Here is a 25,780-nt window from a genome sequence, read left to right as displayed (position 1 = left end):
TTAAGTATTTAGTAGCCGTCACCATCCAGGGGAAAAAAACAAGGGGATGTGGCTGACGTGCTTACCCATATTGAAAACAAGGGGATGTGGCTGACGTGCTTACCCATATTGAAAACAAGGGGATGTGGCTGACGTGCTTACCCATATTTAAACATCTGAATTGGTTCCAATTAAGCTGACAATTGGATGCCGAAGAGGGTCACCTCACCTGCATCCAGATCTTCTTGGCTCCGGGAATGAGGTCTCCTACTTTCCCGAAGAGGAGGCGTCCCACGCCAGATGAGGCTCCTATACACACCAACAAGATCCACTCCTTCTGGGGCTCCTTGAACTGCTCCTTCACGAAGTTCATCTGGTGGAAAAGAACAAGAGGAATACTTTAAAATGTCCATTGCTTAGTGCCTCCCGAGTGGCGCCACTGTCTAAGGCTGTGCCACTAGAGATTCTGGGTTCGAGTCCAGGCTCTGCAGCCGGCCGCGACCGGGAGGCCCATGGGGCGGCGCACAATTGGCCCAGCGCCGTCCGGGTTAGGGAGGGTTTGGCCGGCAGGGATGTCTCAATGCGCACTAGCGACTCCTGTGGCGGGCCTGGCGCAGTGCAATCTGACACGGTCGGTGTACGGTGTTTCCTCCGACACATTGGTGCAGCTGGCTTCCGGGTTGGATGGGCATTGTGTCAAGAAGCAGTGCGGCTTGGTTGGGTTGTGTTTCGGAGGACGCATGGCTCTCGACCTTGGCCTCTCCCGAGTCCGTACGGGAGTTGCAGCGATGAGACAAGACTGTAACTACATCAATTGGATACCACGAAATTGGGGAGAAAAAAATAATAAATAAATGTCCATTGCTGCTTTCAAACCAGGCCCCCTGGATACATACACACCCTGAGGGGTTGGAAGCAGCCAAACCAGGCCCCCTGGATACATACACACCCTGAGGGGTTGGAACCAGCCAAACCAGGCCCCCTGGATACATACACACCCTGAGGGGTTGGACGCAGCCAAACCAGGCCCCCTGGATACATACACACCCTGAGGGGTTGGAACCAGCCAAACCAGGCCCCATGGATACATACACCCCCTGAGGGGTTGGAAGCAGCCAAACCAGGCCCCCTGGATACATACACACCCTGAGGGGTTGGAACCAGCCAAACCAGGCCCCCTGGATACATACACACCCTGAGGGGTTGGAACCAGCCAAACCAGGCCCCATGGATACATACACCCCCTGAGGGGTTGGAAGCGGCCAAACCAGGCCCCCTGGATACATACACACCCTGAGGGGTTGGAAGCGGCCAAACCAAGCCCCATGGATACATACACCCCCTGAGGGGTTGGAAGCGGCCAAACCAGGCCCCCTGGATACATACACACCCTGAGGGGTTGGAACCAGCCAAACCAGGCCCCCTGGATACATACACCCCCTGAGGGGTTGGAAGCGGCCAAACCAGGCCCCCTGGATACATACACACCCTGAGGGGTTGGAACCAGCCAAACCAGGCCCCCTGGATACATACACACCCTGAGGGGTTGGAACCAGCCAAACCAGGCCCCATGGATACATACACCCCCTGAGGGGTTGGAAGCGGCCAAACCAAGCCCCATGGATACATACACCCCCTGAGGGGTTGGAAGCGGCCAAACCAAGCCCCCTGGATACATACACACCCCGAGGGGTTGGAAGCAGCCAAACCAGGCCCCCTAGATACATACACACCCTGAGGGGTTGGAACCAGCCAAACCAGGCCCCCTGGATACATACACACCCTGAGGGGTTGGAACCAGCCAAACCAGGCCCCCTGGATACATACACACCCTGAGGGGTTGGAACCAGCCAAACCAGGCCCCCTGGATACATACACACCCTGAGGGGTTGGAAGCGGCCAAACCAAGCCCCATGGATACATACACCCCCTGAGGGGTTGGAAGCGGCCAAACCAAGCCCCCTGGATACATACACACCCTGAGGGGTTGGAAGCAGCCAAACCAGGCCCCCTGGATACATACACACCCTGAGGGGTTGGACGCAGCCAAAGCAAATACAGAATTACACATCAAATGCGTAGTAATTTCTTGATATATCATCATGGATTCTTTCATGTGTGTTATTCCCATGTTGAATCATCAATGGGATTCTAAGTGAAGGGATTTCAACGGAGAAACAGGGATATTTTCTTATTATAACATTCCAAATTTCCATTACCATTCCTTGGAATAACAAATGTTTTCATCAACGTCCCACTGTCAGAAGAACTGTCAATAGCGAAGCAGGAAGGGGCGGAGCTATAGGTGAGTGATTTCCTTTCTCTCCTCTCCGCCCAACACCTGAATCTGATCCAAAACACAAAACCCTCTGAAGTCCATTCCTGATCAGAAGCTTCTCTCCCTGAGGAAACATGTGAAGTGTTTCCTCTGCTTTGATTCTGCACTACATGGCACCAGCATAACATCAAGGGCCATAGGATACCCATGTTTAGGGCTGACCTAAAGCAAAGATCACAACAAAAGCCGGTGGCTTTGTTTACATCTGGGCCTGGCTCTGGGGCCTGAGAAAACAAAACAGGCAGTGGGGAGGCTGCCTAAAACATCTGACTTGTGTAGCAGAACTTCACATCTACCCCTTCTCTTCCCTCCCTCTCACTCTCTGTCCCTCCCTCCCACTCTCCTTCTGTCTTCCTTCCTCATCCCTCTGGGATGTTTTACGTAACATACTGCTGTGACAAGGTGTCTCCTTGATATTCCTCACATCACCATGCAGCAATGTCACTAGCTGCTTATTTTAGATAAGTGGGTCTTGTCTGACAACCTAACCCAACACACAATGTAACCTAACCCAACACACAATGTAACCTAACCCAACACACAATGTAACCTAACAACACAACCTAACCCAACACACAATGTAACCTAACCCAACACACAATGTAACCTAACCCAACACACAATGTAACCTAACCCAACACACAATGTAACCTAACAACACAACCTAACCCAACACAACACAATATGACACGACCTAACACAACACACAATGTAACCTAACCCAACACACAATGTAACCTAATAACACACAACGTAACCTGACACAACACACAATGTAACCTAACCCAACACACAATGTAACCTAATAACACACAACGTAACCTGACACAACACACAATGTAACCTAACCCAACACACAATGTAACCTAATAACACACAACCTAACTCAACACACAATGTAACCTAACCCAACACACAATGTAACCTAATAACACACAACGTAACCCAACACACAATGTAACCTAATAACACACAACGTAACCCAACACACAATGTAACCTAACCCAACACACAACGTAACCCAACACAACACACAACGTAACCCAACACAACACACAACGTAACCCAACACAATATTACACAATATTTCCTCTAAAGTCGGCTTGGTGAACTCTTGGTCAGAAAGTCTAGTTTTCCTACATACGATAAGATGCCAATCAAGCTGCCACTAAAAGCAGTCAGGGTGACATTATTTCCCCCTCGCAAAAACAGCTGGGCTGTAAACCAACACACAGCAACATTCTAAATGGAAATTGTTAAAGAAAAGTGACATCATAAATTGTGCTGCAGATTACTTTAATTCTATCATTATAATGTCACTCACAGCGTAGGTGTCTCTGCCAGCAGAAAACGGTACCCTAAATACAGCACAATATCAAGAACATGGCCAAATCTTGAAGAAATTGTATTGATGGTCCCCTAGCCCTTACCAAGTGGATGTAAGGCACAAAGTAACCCAGCACAGCCGTAGACACCCCGAACGCCCACACCCGGTAGGTGACGATGTGGAACACCTTCACGTTAAAGGCCTTCCGGACCTGGGTCTGGGCACTGCTCCAGCGGCTTCCCCGGGCAGGGGCTCCTGGCTGGGTTGTGGACCCAGCGGGGCCCCCTGGTTCTGGTGGTCCCATTGGAGCTCTCTGGGGCAGCAGGGGTCTGAAGGTCAGGGCCAGCAGGGCCTGGACCTGTTGTGTTTAAAAGAACGAAAAGAAACAGTTGTTCAAAGTCGAATCTGACGTTTACTTCAACGAGTCACATCATTCAAAAATCAGGAAAATGTAAACAAACAGGCTGTGTAATGGATGATCATTGAACACATTACAACAGTACCAGCATGAAGAGGCTGAGGATCTGGAAGGTTCTGCTGAGGCCCAGCGGCTCCACCACCTTGGTGAGCAGCACCGGGAGGCCCATGGAGAACAGGCTGCTGCCCGCCGTCACCACGCCGTTGGCCAGGCCAAGCCGCCGCCGGAAGTAGTGGCCCAGGATCACCAGGGAGGGCTGGAAGGCAAAGGATGAGCCACAGCCAAACAGGATCCCATAGGTGAAATACCGTAGGCTGAGGGACCTGGTTGGGCAGGGGGGAGAGGTAATAAAACACTGGAAAACTAATGTATGTCAATTCTAACGGGTGAAGATGCAGGCGATCTCACTACTGTGCTATGTTCCACACTAGCATAATTTAGCACCTAGAATATACAGTGCATTCGGAAAGTATTCAGACCCCTTGACATTTTCCACATTTTGTTAATTTACAGCCTTATTCTAAAATAAATTAAATTAATTGTTTTCCTCAATCTACACACAATACCATAACGACAAAGCGAAAACAGGTTTTTAGAAATGTTTGCAAATGTATTAAAAATAAAAAATGTAAATACCTTATTTAAGTAAGTATTCAGACCCTTTGCTATGAGATTAGAAATTGAGCTCATATGCATTCTGTTTCCATTGATAAATCTTGAGATGTTTCTAAAACTTGGAGTCCACCTGTGGTAAATTCAATTAATTGGACATGATTTGGAAAGGCACACACTTGTCTATATAAGGTCCCACAGTTGACAGTGCATGTCAAGGCAAAAACCAAGAAGCCATGATGTTCAAGACAGGATTGTGTCGAGGCACAGGTCTGGGGAAGGGTGCCAAAACATGTTTGCACATTGAAGGTCCCCAAGAACACAGTGGCCTCCATCAGTCTTAAATGGAAGAAGTTTGGAACCCCCAAGACCCTTCCTAGAGCTGGCCGCCTGGACAAACTGAGTAATCTGGGCAGAAGGGCCTTGGTAATGGAGGTGACCAAGAACACGATGGTCACTCTGACAGAGCTCAAGAGTTCCTCTATGGAGATGTGAGAACCTTCCAGAAGGACAACCATTTCTGCAGCACTCCACCAATCAGGCCTTTATGGTAGAGTGGCCAGACTAAAGCCACTCCTCTGTAAAAGGCATATGACAGCCCGCTTGGAGTTTGCCAAAAGGCACCTAAAGGACTCTCAGACCATGAGAAACAAGATTCTCTGGTCTGATGAAACCAAGATTGAACTCTTTGTCCTGAATGCCAAGCGTCACATCTGGAGGAAACCTGGCTCCATCCCTATGGTAAAGCATGGTGGTGGCAGCATCATGCTGTGGGGATGTTTTTCAGCGGCAGGGACTGGGAGACTAGTCAGGAACACAGGAAAGATGAACGGAGCAAAGTACAGAGAGATCCTTGATGAAAACCTGCTCCAGAGCGCTCAGGACCTCAGACTGGGGTGAAGGTTCATCCTCCAACAGGACAACGACCCTAAGCACACAGCCAAGACAACGCAGGAGTGGCTTCGGGACAAGTCTCTGTCCTTGAGTGGCCAAGCCAGAGCCCGGACTTGAACCCGATCAAACATCTCTGGAGAGACCTGAAAATAGCTGTGTAGCAACACTCCCCATCAACACTGACAGAGCTTGAGAGGATCTGCACAGAAGAATGGGAGAAACTCCCCAAATACAGGTGTGCAAAGCTTGTAGCCTCATACCCAAGAAGACTCGAGGCTGTAATTGCTGCCAAAGGTGCTTCAACAAAGTACCGAGTAAAGGGTCTGAATACTTATGTAAATGTGATATCGGTTTTTAATTTGTAATACGTTTACAAAACATTCTAAAAACCTGTTTTTGCTTTGTCATTATGTGCTATTGTGTGTAGATTGATGAAGGGGGAAAAAATCTATTTTAGAATAAGGCTGTAACGTAACAAAATGTGGAAAAAGTCAAGAGGTCTGAATACTTTCCGAATGCACTGTATATCCAATACTTTACTTCCTTATAAGTAGTAAGTTAGTGTAAATGTTGGAACAGAGCCTGTGACACCCTAACATGAATGTGTAATGCTCAAGTCACTGAGGGCAGGACGTGTAAATGATGTGCAAAAGGAGTGGCAAAACATACACGGACAGTTCTAAAGATTGTGAAGGGTTCTAGAAGGGCTCTAGAGTAGATGGGTTGTAATAGTTCTAGAGTAGATGGGTTGTAATAGTTCTAGAGTAGATGGGTTGTCATAGTAATAGAAGGTGTGGAGTGTTCTAATGATTCTAGAATGTTTGGACGGTTCTAGAAGGGCTCTAGAACAGAAGTTTCTGTTACGTTGCGAAGGCGGTGCTGAGGAGTCCGATGAAGGCCATGGTGGCCCCGCCCACAGCTGTCTTCCTGCAGCCGAAGTGATCGGTGAACATGGAGACCACCGGGGAACAGAAGAAGATCATGCCCATCGCCAGGGCCCCCACCCAGGCTGGAGGGAGAGAGGAGAGGGAGGGACAGGTCGGGAAGAGGTAGGGGTGGAGGGATGTAGGGACAGGTCGGGAAGAGGTAGGGGTGGAGGGATGTAGGGACAGGTCGGGAAGAGGTAGGGGTGGAGGGAGGGATATGGAAGGTAGTGAGAGATGGGATGAGGACAGCAAAAATAGTTACTATAATCCACACATTAACAGGATTATTTTCCATATTGATACAGTCAGAATGTAACCTCAAAGCTGTTTCCAAGCAACATGAGAGCTACCTAGATAAGAGGGGGACAAGGTAGGATGAATCCCTTAATCTGTGTCCTTCAACATGGTACTTGTTACAGTACATGTATGTCAACTGATAACGGGTCTGTGATGTCTGGACAGTCTGTCTGAAGTACATGTCTGCTACCTGTCTATGCCCTGCTTGCAACATATTTACAACCAGTGTATAACCTCTGTGCAACCTTTCACAACCAACCTGTTGACAACCTCCAGAAGCCAAAATGACAAAGAACATGTCAACCTCGATTTAAACTGTTAACTTACCTGTTGCTCATGACCACACCAGTAAGGTTAACCTATACATACACACACATGCTGTAATTGATATCCTGTATAAAACATGCAGTAGGGTACTCAATGGGGCTCATCAGCATGTAGAAACATGCTGTACCCTCCTCATATAACCTCTAGAATAACAGCTGATCTAGTATAATATTAACATGCTGTACCCTCCTCATATAACCTGAAGAATAACAGCTGATCTAGTATAATATTAACATGATGTACCCTCCTCATATAACCTGAAGAATAACAGCTGATCTAGTATAATATTAACATGCTGTACCCTCCTCATATAACCTCTAGAATAACAGCTGATCTAGTATAATATTAACATGCTGTACCCTCCTCATATAACCTGAAGAATAACAGCTGATCTAGTATAATATTAACATGCTGTACCCTCCTCATATAACCTCTAGAATAACAGCTGATCTAGTATAATATTAACATGCTGTACCCTCCTCATATAACCTCTAGAATAACAGCTGATCTAGTATAATATTAACATGCTGTACCCTCCTCATATAACCTGAAGAATAACAGCTGATCTAGTATAATATTAACATGCTGTACCCTCCTCATATAACCTCTAGAATAACAGCTGATCTAGTATAATATTAACATGCTGTACCCTCCTCATATAATCTGAAGAATAACAGCTGATCTAGTATAATATTAACATGCTGTACCCTCCTCATATAACCTCTAGAATAACAGCTGATCTAGTATAATATTAACATGCTGTACCCTCCTCATATAACCTGAAGAATAACAGCTGATCTAGTATAATATTAACATGCTGTACCCTCATATAACCTGAAGAATAACAGCTGATCTAGTATAATATTAACATGCTGTACCCTCCTCATATAACCTGTAGAATAACAGCTGATCTAGTATAATATTAACATGCTGTACCCTCCTCATATAAGCTCTAAAATAACAGCTGATCTAGTATAATATTAACATGCTGTACCCTCCTCATATAACCTCTAGAATAACAGCTGATCTAGTATAATATTAACATGCTGTACCCTCCTCATATAACCTCTAGAATAACAGCTGATCTAGTATAATATTAACATGCTGTACCCTCCTCATATAACCTCTAGAATAACAGCTGATCTAGTATAATATTAACATGCTGTACCCTCCTCATATAACCTCTAGAATAACAGCTGATCTAGTATAATATTAACATGCTGTACCCTCCTCATATAACCTCTAGAATAACAGCTGATCTAGTATAATATTAACATGCTGTACCCTCCTCATATAACCTCTAGAATAACAGCTGATCTAGTATAATATTAACATGCTGTACCCTCCTCATATAACCTCTAGAATAACAGCTGATCTAGTATAATATTAACATGCTGTACCCTCCTCATATAACCTGAAGAATAACAGCTGATCTAGTATAATATTAACATGCTGTACCCTCCTCATATAACCTCTAGAATAACAGCTGATCTAGTATAATATTAACATGCTGTACCCTCCTCATATAACCTCTAGAATAACAGCTGATCTAGTATAATATTAACATGCTGTACCCTCCTCATATAACCTGTAGAATAACAGCTGATCTAGTATAATATTAACATGCTGTACCCTCCTCATATAACCTGTAGAATAACAGCTGATCTAGTATAATATTAACATGCTGTACCCTCCTCATATAAGCTCTTAAATAACAGCTGATCTAGTATAATATTAACATGCTGTACCCTCCTCATATAACCTCTAAAATAACAGCTGATCTAGTATAATATTAACATGCTGTACCCTCCTCATATAACCTCTAGAATAACAGCTGATCTAGTATAATATTAACATGCTGTACCCTCCTCATATAACCTCTAGAATAACAGCTGATCTAGTATAATATTAACATGCTGTACCCTCCTCATATAACCTGAAGAATAACAGCTGATCTAGTATAATATTAACATGCTGTACCCTCCTCATATAACCTCTAGAATAACAGCTGATCTAGTATAATATTAACATGCTGTACCCTCCTCATATAACCTCTAGAATAACAGCTGATCTAGTATAATATTAACATGCTGTACCCTCCTCATATAACCTGAAGAATAACAGCTGATCTAGTATAATATTAACATGCTGTACCCTCCTCATATAACCTCTAGAATAACAGCTGATCTAGTATAATATTAACATGCTGTACCCTCCTCATATAACCTGAAGAATAACAGCTGATCTAGTATAATATTAACATGCTGTACCCTCATATAACCTGAAGAATAACAGCTGATCTAGTATAATATTAACATGCTGTACCCTACTCATATAACCTGTAGAATAACAGCTGATCTAGTATAATATTAACATGCTGTACCCTCCTCATATAACCTGTAGAATAACAGCTGATCTAGTATAATATTAACATGCTGTACCCTCCTCATATAACCTGTAGAATAACAGCTGATCTAGTATAATATTAACATGCTGTACCCTCCTCATATAAGCTCTAAAATAACAGCTGATCTAGTATAATATTAACATGCTGTACCCTCCTCATATAACCTCTAGAATAACAGCTGATCTAGTATAATATTAACATGCTGTACCGTCCTCATATAACCTCTAGAATAACAGCTGATCTAGTATAATATTAACATGCTGTACCCTCCTCATATAACCTCTAGAATAACAGCTGATCTAGTATAATATTAACATGCTGTACCCTCCTCATATAACCTCTAGAATAACAGCTGATCTAGTATAATATTAACATGCTGTACCCTCCTCATATAACCTCTAGAATAACAGCTGATCTAGTATAATATTAACATGCTGTACCCTCCTCATATAACCTGAAGAATAACAGCTGATCTAGTATAATATTAACATGCTGTACCCTCCTCATATAACCTCTAGAATAACAGCTGATCTAGTATAATATTAACATGCTGTACCCTCCTCATATAACCTGAAGAATAACAGCTGATCTAGTATAATATTAACATGCTGTACCCTCATATAACCTGAAGAATAACAGCTGATCTAGTATAATATTAACATGCTGTACCCTCCTCATATAACCTGTAGAATAACAGCTGATCTAGTATAATATTAACATGCTGTACCCTCCTCATATAACCTGTAGAATAACAGCTGATCTAGTATAATATTAACATGCTGTACCCTCCTCATATAACCTGTAGAATAACAGCTGATCTAGTATAATATTAACATGCTGTACCCTCCTCATATAAGCTCTAAAATAACAGCTGATCTAGTATAATATTAACATGCTGTACCCTCCTAATATAACCTCTAGAATAACAGCTGATCTAGTATAATATTAACATGCTGTACCCTCCTCATATAACCTGAAGAATAACAGCTGATCTAGTATAATATTAACATGCTGTACCCTCCTCATATAACCTGTAGAATAACAGCTGATCTAGTATAATATTAACATGCTGTACCCTCCTCATATAACCTCTAGAATAACAGCTGATCTAGTATAATATTAACATGCTGTACCCTCCTCATATAACCTCTAGAATAACAGCTGATCTAGTATAATATTAACATGCTGTACCCTCCTCATATAACCTGAAGAATAACAGCTGATCTAGTATAATATTAACATGCTGTACCCTCCTCATATAACCTCTAGAATAACAGCTGATCTAGTATAATATTAACATGCTGTACCCTCCTCATATAACCTGAAGAATAACAGCTGATCTAGTATAATATTAACATGCTGTACCCTCATATAACCTGAAGAATAACAGCTGATCTAGTATAATATTAACATGCTGTACCCTCCTCATATAACCTGTAGAATAACAGCTGATCTAGTATAATATTAACATGCTGTACCCTCCTCATATAACCTGTAGAATAACAGCTGATCTAGTATAATATTAACATGCTGTACCCTCCTCATATAACCTGTAGAATAACAGCTGATCTAGTATAATATTAACATGCTGTACCCTCCTCATATAAGCTCTAAAATAACAGCTGATCTAGTATAATATTAACATGCTGTACCCTCCTCATATAACCTCTAGAATAACAGCTGATCTAGTATAATATTAACATGCTGTACCCTCCTCATATAACCTGAAGAATAACAGCTGATCTAGTATAATATTAACATGCTGTACCCTCCTCATATAACCTCTAGAATAACAGCTGATCTAGTATAATATTAACATGCTGTACCCTCCTCATATAACCTCTAGAATAACAGCTGATCTAGTATAATATTAACATGCTGTACCCTCCTCATATAACCTGAAGAATAACAGCTGATCTAGTATAATATTAACATGCTGTACCCTCCTCATATAACCTCTAGAATAACAGCTGATCTAGTATAATATTAACATGCTGTACCCTCCTCATATAATCTGAAGAATAACAGCTGATCTAGTATAATATTAACATGCTGTACCCTCCTCATATAACCTCTAGAATAACAGCTGATCTAGTATAATATTAACATGCTGTACCCTCCTCATATAACCTGAAGAATAACAGCTGATCTAGTATAATATTAACATGCTGTACCCTCCTCATATAACCTCTAGAATAACAGCTGATCTAGTATAATATTAACATGCTGTACCCTCCTCATATAACCTGAAGAATAACAGCCGATCTAGTATAATATTAACATGCTGTACCCTCCTCATATAACCTCTAGAATAACAGCTGATCTAGTATAATATTAACATGCTGTACCCTCCTCATATAACCTCTAGAATAACAGCTGATCTAGTATAATATTAACATGCTGTACCCTCCTCATATAACCTCTAGAATAACAGCTGATCTAGTATAATATTAACATGCTGTACCCTCCTCATATAACCTGAAGAATAACAGCTGATCTAGTATAATATTAACATGCTGTACCCTCCTCATATAACCTCTAGAATAACAGCTGATCTAGTATAATATTAACATGCTGTACCCTCCTCATATAACCTCTAGAATAACAGCTGATCTAGTATAATATTAACATGCTGTACCCTCCTCATATAACCTGAAGAATAACAGCTGATCTAGTATAATATTAACATGCTGTACCCTCCTCATATAACCTCTAGAATAACAGCTGATCTAGTATAATATTAACATGCTGTACCCTCCTCATATAACCTGAAGAATAACAGCTGATCTAGTATAATATTAACATGCTGTACCCTCATATAACCTGAAGAATAACAGCTGATCTAGTATAATATTAACATGCTGTACCCTCCTCATATAACCTGTAGAATAACAGCTGATCTAGTATAATATTAACATGCTGTACCCTCCTCATATAACCTGTAGAATAACAGCTGATCTAGTATAATATTAACATGCTGTACCCTCCTCATATAACCTGTAGAATAACAGCTGATCTAGTATAATATTAACATGCTGTACCCTCCTCATATAAGCTCTAAAATAACAGCTGATCTAGTATAATATTAACATGCTGTACCCTCCTCATATAACCTCTAGAATAACAGCTGATCTAGTATAATATTAACATGCTGTACCCTCCTCATATAACCTCTAGAATAACAGCTGATCTAGTATAATATTAACATGCTGTACCCTCCTCATATAACCTCTAGAATAACAGCTGATCTAGTATAATATTAACATGCTGTACCCTCCTCATATAACCTCTAGAATAACAGCTGATCTAGTATAATATTAACATGCTGTACCCTCCTCATATAACCTGAAGAATAACAGCTGATCTAGTATAATATTAACATGCTGTACCCTCCTCATATAACCTCTAGAATAACAGCTGATCTAGTATAATATTAACATGCTGTACCCTCCTCATATAACCTGAAGAATAACAGCTGATCTAGTATAATATTAACATGCTGTACCCTCATATAACCTGAAGAATAACAGCTGATCTAGTATAATATTAACATGCTGTACCCTCCTCATATAACCTATAGAATAACAGCTGATCTAGTATAATATTAACATGCTGTACCCTCCTCATATAACCTGTAGAATAACAGCTGATCTAGTATAATATTAACATGCTGTACCCTCCTCATATAAGCTCTAAAATAACAGCTGATCTAGTATAATATTAACATGCTGTACCCTCCTCATATAACCTCTAGAATAACAGCTGATCTAGTATAATATTAACATGCTGTACCCTCCTCATATAACCTCTAGAATAACAGCTGATCTAGTATAATATTAACATGCTGTACCCTCCTCATATAACCTCTAGAATAACAGCTGATCTAGTATAATATTAACATGCTGTACCCTCCTCATATAACCTCTAGAATAACAGCTGATCTAGTATAATATTAACATGCTGTACCCTCCTCATATAACCTGAAGAATAACAGCTGATCTAGTATAATATTAACATGCTGTACCCTCCTCATATAACCTCTAGAATAACAGCTGATCTAGTATAATATTAACATGCTGTACCCTCCTCATATAACCTCTAGAATAACAGCTGATCTAGTATAATATTAACATGCTGTACCCTCCTCATATAACCTGAAGAATAACAGCTGATCTAGTATAATATTAACATGCTGTACCCTCCTCATATAACCTCTAGAATAACAGCTGATCTAGTATAATATTAACATGCTGTACCCTCCTCATATAACCTCTAGAATAACAGCTGATCTAGTATAATATTAACATGCTGTACCCTCCTCATATAACCTGAAGAATAACAGCTGATCTAGTATAATATTAACATGCTGTACCCTCCTCATATAACCTCTAGAATAACAGCTGATCTAGTATAATATTAACATGCTGTACCCTCCTCATATAATCTGAAGAATAACAGCTGATCTAGTATAATATTAACATGCTGTACCCTCCTCATATAACCTCTAGAATAACAGCTGATCTAGTATAATATTAACATGCTGTACCCTCCTCATATAACCTGAAGAATAACAGCTGATCTAGTATAATATTAACATGCTGTACCCTCCTCATATAACCTCTAGAATAACAGCTGATCTAGTATAATATTAACATGCTGTACCCTCCTCATATAACCTGAAGAATAACAGCTGATCTAGTATAATATTAACATGCTGTACCCTCCTCATATAACCTCTAGAATAACAGCTGATCTAGTATAATATTAACATGCTGTACCCTCCTCATATAACCTGAAGAATAACAGCTGATCTAGTATAATATTAACATGCTGTACCCTCCTCATATAACCTCTAGAATAACAGCTGATCTAGTATAATATTAACATGCTGTACCCTCCTCATATAACCTGAAGAATAACAGCTGATCTAGTATAATATTAACATGCTGTACCCTCCTCATATAACCTGTAGAATAACAGCTGATCTAGTATAATATTAACATGCTGTACCCTCCTCATATAACCTGTAGAATAACAGCTGATCTAGTATAATATTAACATGCTGTACCCTCCTCATATAATCTGAAGAATAACAGCTGATCTAGTATAATATTAACATGCTGTACCCTCCTCATATAACCTCTAGAATAACAGCTGATCTAGTATAATATTAACATGCTGTACCCTCCTCATATAACCTGAAGAATAACAGCTGATCTAGTATAATATTAACATGCTGTACCCTCCTCATATAACCTCTAGAATAACAGCTGATCTAGTATAATATTAACATGCTGTACCCTCCTCATATAACCTGAAGAATAACAGCTGATCTAGTATAATATTAACATGCTGTACCCTCCTCATATAACCTCTAGAATAACAGCTGATCTAGTATAATATTAACATGCTGTACCCTCCTCATATAACCTCTAGAATAACAGCTGATCTAGTATAATATTAACATGCTGTACCCTCCTCATATAACCTGAAGAATAACAGCTGATCTAGTATAATATTAACATGCTGTACCCTCCTCATATAACCTCTAGAATAACAGCTGATCTAGTATAATATTAACATGCTGTACCCTCCTCATATAACCTCTAGAATAACAGCTGATCTAGTATAATATTAACATGCTGTACCCTCCTCATATAACCTGAAGAATAACAGCTGATCTAGTATAATATTAACATGCTGTACCCTCCTCATATAACCTCTAGAATAACAGCTGATCTAGTATAATATTAACATGCTGTACCCTCCTCATATAACCTGAAGAATAACAGCTGATCTAGTATAATATTAACATGCTGTACCCTCCTCATATAACCTCTAGAATAACAGCTGATCTAGTATAATATTAACATGCTGTACCCTCCTCATATAATCTGAAGAATAACAGCTGATCTAGTATAATATTAACATGCTGTACCCTCCTCATATAACCTCTAGAATAACAGCTGATCTAGTATAATATTAACATGCTGTACCCTCCTCATATAACCTGAAGAATAACAGCTGATCTAGTATAATATTAACATGCTGTACCCTCCTCATATAACCTCTAGAATAACAGCTGATCTAGTATAATATTAACATGCTGTACCCTCCTCATATAACCTGAAGAATAACAGCTGATCTAGTATAATATTAACATGCTGTACCCTCCTCATATAACCTCTAGAATAACAGCTGATCTAGTATAATATTAACATGCTGTACCCTCCTCATATAACCTGAAGAATAACAGCTGATCTAGTATAATATTAACATGCTGTACCCTCCTCATATAACCTCTAGAATAACAGCTGATCTAGTATAATATTAACATGCTGTACCCTCCTCATATAACCTGAAGAATAACAGCTGATCTAGTATAATATTAACATGCTGTACCCTCCTCATATAACCTGTAGAATAACAGCTGATCTAGTATAATATTAACATGCTGTACCCTCCTCATATAACCTGTAGAATAACAGCTGATCTAGTATAATATTAACATGCTGTACCCTCCTCATATAATCTGAAGAATAACAGCTGATCTAGTATAATATTAACATGCTGTACCCTCCTCATATAACCTCTAGAATAACAGCTGATCTAGTATAATATTAACATGCTGTACCCTCCTCATATAACCTGAAGAATAACAGCTGATCTAGTATAATATTAACATGCTGTACCCTCCTCATATAACCTCTAGAATAACAGCTGATCTAGTATAATATTAACATGCTGTACCCTCCTCATATAACCTGAAGAATAACAGCTGATCTAGTATAATATTAACATGCTGTACCCTCCTCATATAACCTCTAGAATAACAGCTGATCTAGTATAATATTAACATGCTGTACCCTCCTCATATAACCTGAAGAATAACAGCTGATCTAGTATAATATTAACATGCTGTACCCTCCTCATATAACCTCTAGAATAACAGCTGATCTAGTATAATATTAACATGCTGTACCCTCCTCATATAACCTGAAGAATAACAGCTGATCTAGTATAATATTAACATGCTGTACCCTCCTCATATAACCTCTAGAATAACAGCTGATCTAGTATAATATTAACATGCTGTACCCTCCTCATATAACCTGAAGAATAACAGCTGATCTAGTATAATATTAACATGCTGTACCCTCCTCATATAACCTCTAGAATAACAGCTGATCTAGTATAATATTAACATGCTGTACCCTCCTCATATAACCTGAAGAATAACAGCTGATCTAGTATAATATTAACATGCTGTACCCTCCTCATATAACCTCTAGAATAACAGCTGATCTAGTATAATATTAACATGCTGTACCCTCCTCATATAACCTCTAGAATAACAGCTGATCTAGTATAATATTAACATGCTGTACCCTCCTCATATAACCTGAAGAATAACAGCTGATCTAGTATAATATTAACATGCTGTACCCTCCTCATATAACCTCTAGAATAACAGCTGATCTAGTATAATATTAACATGCTGTACCCTCCTCATATAACCTGAAGAATAACAGCTGATCTAGTATAATATTAACATGCTGTACCCTCCTCATATAACCTGTAGAATAACAGCTGATCTAGTATAATATTAACATGCTGTACCCTCCTCATATAACCTGTAGAATAACAGCTGATCTAGTATAATATTAACATGCTGTACCCTCCTCATATAACCTGAAGAATAACAGCTGATCTAGTATAATATTAACATGCTGTACCCTCCTCATATAACCTGTCGAATAAAAGCTGATCTAGTATAATATTAACATGCTGTACCCTCCTCATATAACCTGTAGAATAACAGCTGATCTAGTATAATATTAACATGCTGTACCCTCCTCATATAACCTCTAAAATAACAGCTGATCTAGTATAATATTAACATGCTGTACCCTCCTCATATAACCTCTAGAATAACAGCTGATCTAGTATAATATTAACATGCTGTACCCTCCTCATATAACCTGAAGAATAACAGCTGATCTAGTATAATATTAACATGCTGTACCCTCCTCATATAACCTGAAGAATAACAGCTGATCTAGTATAATATTAACATGCTGTACCCTCCTCATATAACCTGAAGAATAACAGCTGATCTAGTATATTATTAACATGCTGTACCCTCCTCATATAACCTCTAGAATAACAGCTGATCTAGTATAATATTAACATGCTGTACCCTCCTCATATAACCTGTAGAATAACAGCTGATCTAGTATAATATTAACATGCTGTACCCTCCTCATATAACCTGAAGAATAACAGCTGATCTAGTATAATATTAACATGCTGTACCCTCCTCATATAACCTGTAGAATAAAAGCTGATCTAGTATAATATTAACATGCTGTACCCTCCTCATATAACCTGTAGAATAACAGCTGATCTAGTATAATATTAACATGCTGTACCCTCCTCATATAACCTCTAAAATAACAGCTGATCTAGTATAATATTAACATGCTGTACCCTCCTCATATAACCTCTAGAATAACAGCTGATCTAGTATAATATTAACATGCTGTACCCTCCTCATATAACCTCTAGAATAACAGCTGATCTAGTATAATATTAACATGCTGTACCCTCCTCATATAACCTGAAGAATAACAGCTGATCTAGTATAATATTAACATGCTGTACCCTCCTCATATAACCTCTAGAATAACAGCTGATCTAGTATAATATTAACATGCTGTACCCTCCTCATATAACCTCTAGAATAACAGCTGATCTAGTATAATATTAACATGCTGTACCCTCCTCATATAACCTCTAGAATAACAGCTGATCTAGTATAATATTAACATGCTGTACCCTCCTCATATAACCTGAAGAATAACAGCTGATCTAGTATAATATTAACATGCTGTACCCTCCTCATATAACCTCTAGAATAACAGCTGATCTAGTATAATATTAACATGCTGTACCCTCCTCATATAACCTCTAGAATAACAGCTGATCTAGTATAATATTAACATGCTGTACCCTCCTCATATAACCTGAAGAATAACAGCTGATCTAGTATAATATTAACATGCTGTACCCTCCTCATATAACCTCTAGAATAACAGCTGATCTAGTATAATATTAACATGCTGTACCCTCCTCATATAATCTGAAGAATAACAGCTGATCTAGTATAATATTAACATGCTGTTCCCTCCTCATATAACCTCTAGAATAACAGCTGATCTAGTATAATATTAACATGCTGTACCCTCCTCATATAACCTGAAGAATAACAGCTGATCTAGTATAATATTAACATGCTGTACCCTCCTCATATAACCTCTAGAATAACAGCTGATCTAGTATAATATTAACATGCTTTACCCTCCTCATATAACCTGAAGAATAACAGCTGATCTAGTATAATATTAACATGCTGTACCCTCCTCATATAACCTCTAGAATAACAGCTGATCTAGTATAATATTAACATGCTGTACCCTCCTCATATAACCTGAAGAATAACAGCTGATCTAGTATAATATTAACATGCTGTACCCTCCTCATATAACCTCTAGAATAACAGCTGATCTAGTATAATATTAACATGCTGTACCCTCCTCATATAACCTGAAGAATAACAGCTGATCTAGTATAATATTAACATGCTGTACCCTCCTCATATAACCTCTAGAATAACAGCTGATCTAGTATAATATTAACATGCTGTACCCTCCTCATATAACCTGAAGAATAACAGCTGATCTAGTATAATATTAACATGCTGTACCCTCCTCATATAACCTGTAGAATAACAGCTGATCTAGTATAATATTAACATGCTGTACCCTCCTCATATAACCTGTAGAATAACAGCTGATCTAGTATAATATTAACATGCTGTACCCTCCTCATATAACCTCTAGAATAACAGCTGATCTAGTATAATATTAACATGCTGTACCCTCCTCATATAACCTCTAGAATAACAGCTGATCTAGTATAATATTAACATGCTGTACCCTCCTCATATAACCTGAAGAATAACAGCTGATCTAGTATAATATTAACATGCTGTACCCTCCTCATATAACCTCTAGAATAACAGCTGATCTAGTATAATATTAACATGCTGTACCCTCCTCATATAACCTCTACAATAACAGCTGATCTAGTATAATATTAACATGCTGTACCCTCCTCATATAACCTGAAGAATAACAGCTGATCTAGTATAATATTAACATGCTGTACCCTCCTCATATAACCTCTAGAATAACAGCTGATCTAGTATAATATTAACATGCTGTACCCTCCTCATATAATCTGAAGAATAACAGCTGATCTAGTATAATATTAACATGCTGTACCCTCCTCATATAACCTCTAGAATAACAGCTGATCTAATATAATATTAACATGCTGTACCCTCCTCATATAACCTGAAGAATAACAGCTGATCTAGTATAATATTAACATGCTGTACCCTCCTCATATAACCTCTAGAATAACAGCTGATCTAGTATAATATTAACATGCTGTACCCTCCTCATATAACCTGAAGAATAACAGCTGATCTAGTATAATATTAACATGCTGTACCCTCCTCATATAACCTCTAGAATAACAGCTGATCTAGTATAATATTAACATGCTGTACCCTCCTCATATAACCTGAAGAATAACAGCTGATCTAGTATAATATTAACATGCTGTACCCTCCTCATATAACCTGTAGAATAACAGCTGATCTAGTATAATATTAACATGCTGTACCCTCCTCATATAACCTGTAGAATAACAGCTGATCTAGTATAATATTAACATGCTGTACCCTCCTCATATAACCTGAAGAATAACAGCTGATCTAGTATAATATTAACATGCTGTACCCTCCTCATATAACCTCTAGAATAACAGCTGATCTAGTATAATATTAACATGCTGTACCCTCCTCATATAACCTCTAGAATAACAGCTGATCTAGTATAATATTAACATGCTGTACCCTCCTCATATAACCTGAAGAATAACAGCTGATCTAGTATAATATTAACATGCTGTACCCTCCTCATATAACCTCTAGAATAACAGCTGATCTAGTATAATATTAACATGCTGTACCCTCCTCATATAACCTGAAGAATAACAGCTGATCTAGTATAATATTAACATGCTGTACCCTCCTCATATAACCTCTAGAATAACAGCTGATCTAGTATAATATTAACATGCTTTACCCTCCTCATATAACCTGAAGAATAACAGCTGATCTAGTATAATATTAACATGCTGTACCCTCCTCATATAACCTCTAGAATAACAGCTGATCTAGTATAATATTAACATGCTGTACCCTCCTCATATAACCTGAAGAATAACAGCTGATCTAGTATAATATTAACATGCTGTACCCTCCTCATATAACCTCTAGAATAACAGCTGATCTAGTATAATATTAACATGCTGTACCCTCCTCATATAACCTGAAGAATAACAGCTGATCTAGTATAATATTAACATGCTGTACCCTCCTCATATAACCTCTAGAATAACAGCTGATCTAGTATAATATTAACATGCTGTACCCTCCTCATATAACCTGAAGAATAACAGCTGATCTAGTATAATATTAACATGCTGTACCCTCCTCATATAACCTGTAGAATAACAGCTGATCTAGTATAATATTAACATGCTGTACCCTCCTCATATAACCTGTAGAATAACAGCTGATCTAGTATAATATTAACATGCTGTACCCTCCTCATATAACCTATAGAATAACAGCTGATCTAGTATAATATTAACATGCTGTACCCTCCTCATATAACCTGGAGAATAACAGCTGATCTAGTATAATATTAACATGCTGTACCCTCCTCATATAACCTCTAGAATAACAGCTGATCTAGTATAATATTAACATGCTGTACCCTCCTCATATAACCTGAAGAATAACAGCTGATCTAGTATAATATTAACATGCTGTACCCTCCTCATATAACCTCTAGAATAACAGCTGATCTAGTATAATATTAACATGCTGTACCCTCCTCATATAACCTCTAGAATAACAGCTGATCTAGTATAATATTAACATGCTGTACCCTCCTCATATAACCTCTAGAATAACAGCTGATCTAGTATAATATTAACATGCTGTACCCTCCTCATATAACCTGAAGAATAACAGCTGATCTAGTATAATATTAACATGCTGTACCCTCCTCATATAACCTCTAGAATAACAGCTGATCTAGTATAATATTAACATGCTGTACCCTCCTCATATAATCTGAAGAATAACAGCTGATCTAGTATAATATTAACATGCTGTACCCTCCTCATATAACCTCTAGAATAACAGCTGATCTAGTATAATATTAACATGCTGTACCCTCCTCATATAACCTGAAGAATAACAGCTGATCTAGTATAATATTAACATGCTGTACCCTCCTCATATAACCTCTAGAATAACAGCTGATCTAGTATAATATTAACATGCTTTACCCTCCTCATATAACCTGAAGAATAACAGCTGATCTAGTATAATATTAACATGCTGTACCCTCCTCATATAACCTCTAGAATAACAGCTGATCTAGTATAATATTAACATGCTGTACCCTCCTCATATAACCTGAAGAATAACAGCTGATCTAGTATAATATTAACATGCTGTACCCTCCTCATATAACCTCTAGAATAACAGCTGATCTAGTATAATATTAACATGCTGTACCCTCCTCATATAACCTGAAGAATAACAGCTGATCTAGTATAATATTAACATGCTGTACCCTCCTCATATAACCTCTAGAATAACAGCTGATCTAGTATAATATTAACATGCTGTACCCTCCTCATATAACCTGAAGAATAACAGCTGATCTAGTATAATATTAACATGCTGTACCATCCTCATATAACCTGTAGAATAACAGCTGATCTAGTATAATATTAACATGCTGTACCCTCCTCATATAACCTGTAGAATAACAGCTGATCTAGTATAATATTAACATGCTGTACCCTCCTCATATAACCTCTAGAATAACAGCTGATCTAGTATAATATTAACATGCTGTACCCTCCTCATATAACCTCTAGAATAACAGCTGATCTAGTATAATATTAACATGCTGTACCCTCCTCATATAACCTGAAGAATAACAGCTGATCTAGTATAATATTAACATGCTGTACCCTCCTCATATAACCTCTAGAATAACAGCTGATCTAGTATAATATTAACATGCTGTACCCTCCTCATATAACCTGAAGAATAACAGCTGATCTAGTATAATATTAACATGCTGTACCCTCCTCATATAACCTCTAGAATAACAGCTGATCTAGTATAATATTAACATGCTGTACCCTCCTCATATAACCTCTAGAATAACAGCTGATCTAGTATAATATTAACATGCTGTACCCTCCTCATATAATCTGAAGAATAACAGCTGATCTAGTATAATATTAACATGCTGTACCCTCCTCATATAACCTCTAGAATAACAGCTGATCTAGTATAATATTAACATGCTGTACCCTCCTCATATAACCTGAAGAATAACAGCTGATCTAGTATAATATTAACATGCTGTACCCTCCTCATATAACCTCTAGAATAACAGCTGATCTAGTATAATATTAACATGCTTTACCCTCCTCATATAACCTGAAGAATAACAGCTGATCTAGTATAATATTAACATGCTGTACCCTCCTCATATAACCTCTAGAATAACAGCTGATCTAGTATAATATTAACATGCTGTACCCTCCTCATATAACCTGAAGAATAACAGCTGATCTAGTATAATATTAACATGCTGTACCCTCCTCATATAACCTCTAGAATAACAGCTGATCTAGTATAATATTAACATGCTGTACCCTCCTCATATAACCTGAAGAATAACAGCTGATCTAGTATAATATTAACATGCTGTACCCTCCTCATATAACCTATAGAATAACAGCTGATCTAGTATAATATTAACATGCTGTACCCTCCTCATATAACCTGAAGAATAACAGCTGATCTAGTATAATATTAACATGCTGTACCCTCCTCATATAACCTGTAGAATAACAGCTGATCTAGTATAATATTAACATGCTGTACCCTCCTCATATAACCTCTAGAATAACAGCTGATCTAGTATAATATTAACATGCTGTACCCTCCTCATATAACCTCTAGAATAACAGCTGATCTAGTATAATATTAACATGCTGTACCCTCCTCATATAACCTGAAGAATAACAGCTGATCTAGTATAATATTAACATGCTGTACCCTCCTCATATAACCTCTAGAATAACAGCTGATCTAGTATAATATTAACATGCTGTACCCTCCTCATATAACCTCTAGAATAACAGCTGATCTAGTATAATATTAACATGCTGTACCCTCCTCATATAACCTGAAGAATAACAGCTGATCTAGTATAATATTAACATGCTCTACCCTCCTCATATAACCTCTAGAATAACAGCTGATCTAGTATAATATTAACATGCTGTACCCTCCTCATATAACCTGAAGAATAACAGCTGATCTAGTATAATATTAACATGCTGTACCCTCCTCATATAACCTCTAGAATAACAGCTGATCTAGTATAATATTAACATGCTGTACCCTCCTCATATAACCTCTAGAATAACAGCTGATCTAGTATAATATTAACATGCTGTACCCTCCTCATATAACCTGAAGAATAACAGCTGATCTAGTATAATATTAACATGCTGTACCCTCCTCATATAACCTCTAGAATAACAGCTGATCTAGTATAATATTAACATGCTGTACCCTCCTCATATAACCTCTAGAATAACAGCTGATCTAGTATAATATTAACATGCTGTACCCTCCTCATATAACCTGAAGAATAACAGCTGATCTAGTATAATATTAACATGCTGTACCCTCCTCATATAACCTCTAGAATAACAGCTGATCTAGTATAATATTAACATGCTGTACCCTCCTCATATAATCTGAAGAATAACAGCTGATCTAGTATAATATTAACATGCTGTTCCCTCCTCATATAACCTCTAGAATAACAGCTGATCTAGTATAATATTAACATGCTGTACCCTCCTCATATAACCTGAAGAATAACAGCTGATCTAGTATAATATTAACATGCTGTACCCTCCTCATATAACCTCTAGAATAACAGCTGATCTAGTATAATATTAACATGCTTTACCCTCCTCATATAACCTGAAGAATAACAGCTGATCTAGTACAATATTAACATGCTGTACCCTCCTCATATAACCTCTAGAATAACAGCTGATCTAGTATAATATTAACATGCTGTACCCTCCTCATATAACCTGAAGAATAACAGCTGATCTAGTATAATATTAACATGCTGTACCCTCCTCATATAACCTCTAGAATAACAGCTGATCTAGTATAATATTAACATGCTGTACCCTCCTCATATAACCTGAAGAATAACAGCTGATCTAGTATAATATTAACATGCTGTACCCTCCTCATATAACCTCTAGAATAACAGCTGATCTAGTATAATATTAACATGCTGTACCCTCCTCATATAACCTGAAGAATAACAGCTGATCTAGTATAATATTAACATGCTGTACCCTCCTCATATAACCTGTAGAATAACAGCTGATCTAGTATAATATTAACATGCTGTACCCTCCTCATATAACCTGTAGAATAACAGCTGATCTAGTATAATATTAACATGCTGTACCCTCCTCATATAACCTCTAGAATAACAGCTGATCTAGTATAATATTAACATGCTGTACCCTCCTCATATAACCTCTAGAATAACAGCTGATCTAGTATAATATTAACATGCTGTACCCTCCTCATATAACCTGAAGAATAACAGCTGATCTAGTATAATATTAACATGCTGTACCCTCCTCATATAACCTCTAGAATAACAGCTGATCTAGTATAATATTAACATGCTGTACCCTCCTCATATAACCTCTACAATAACAGCTGATCTAGTATAATATTAACATGCTGTACCCTCCTCATATAACCTGAAGAATAACAGCTGATCTAGTATAATATTAACATGCTGTACCCTCCTCATATAACCTCTAGAATAACAGCTGATCTAGTATAATATTAACATGCTGTACCCTCCTCATATAATCTGAAGAATAACAGCTGATCTAGTATAATATTAACATGCTGTACCCTCCTCATATAACCTCTAGAATAACAGCTGATCTAGTATAATATTAACAT

General features: G+C 38.3%; 1 protein-coding gene across 1 annotated transcript in view; it reads right to left on the bottom strand.

Moving 5' to 3' along the window:
- LOC139581619 (monocarboxylate transporter 8-like) overlaps window positions 1-25,780 on the bottom strand; it is a 95,487-nt gene that overhangs the window by 12,639 nt on the left and 57,068 nt on the right. The window contains exons 2-5 of the mRNA XM_071411574.1: window positions 6,433-6,577; window positions 4,148-4,385; window positions 3,748-4,002; window positions 209-352 (exon numbers count right to left, since the gene is read on the bottom strand). Coding sequence (XP_071267675.1) covers window positions 209-352; window positions 3,748-4,002; window positions 4,148-4,385; window positions 6,433-6,577 — 782 coding nt within the window. The remainder of the gene's footprint in view (window positions 1-208; window positions 353-3,747; window positions 4,003-4,147; window positions 4,386-6,432; window positions 6,578-25,780) is intronic.

This window comes from Salvelinus alpinus, chromosome 7, assembly GCF_045679555.1.
Source record: "Salvelinus alpinus chromosome 7, SLU_Salpinus.1, whole genome shotgun sequence".
NCBI classification, from domain to species: Eukaryota; Metazoa; Chordata; class Actinopteri; order Salmoniformes; family Salmonidae; genus Salvelinus; species Salvelinus alpinus.
This window is presented reverse-complemented; position numbering and strand designations above follow the sequence as displayed.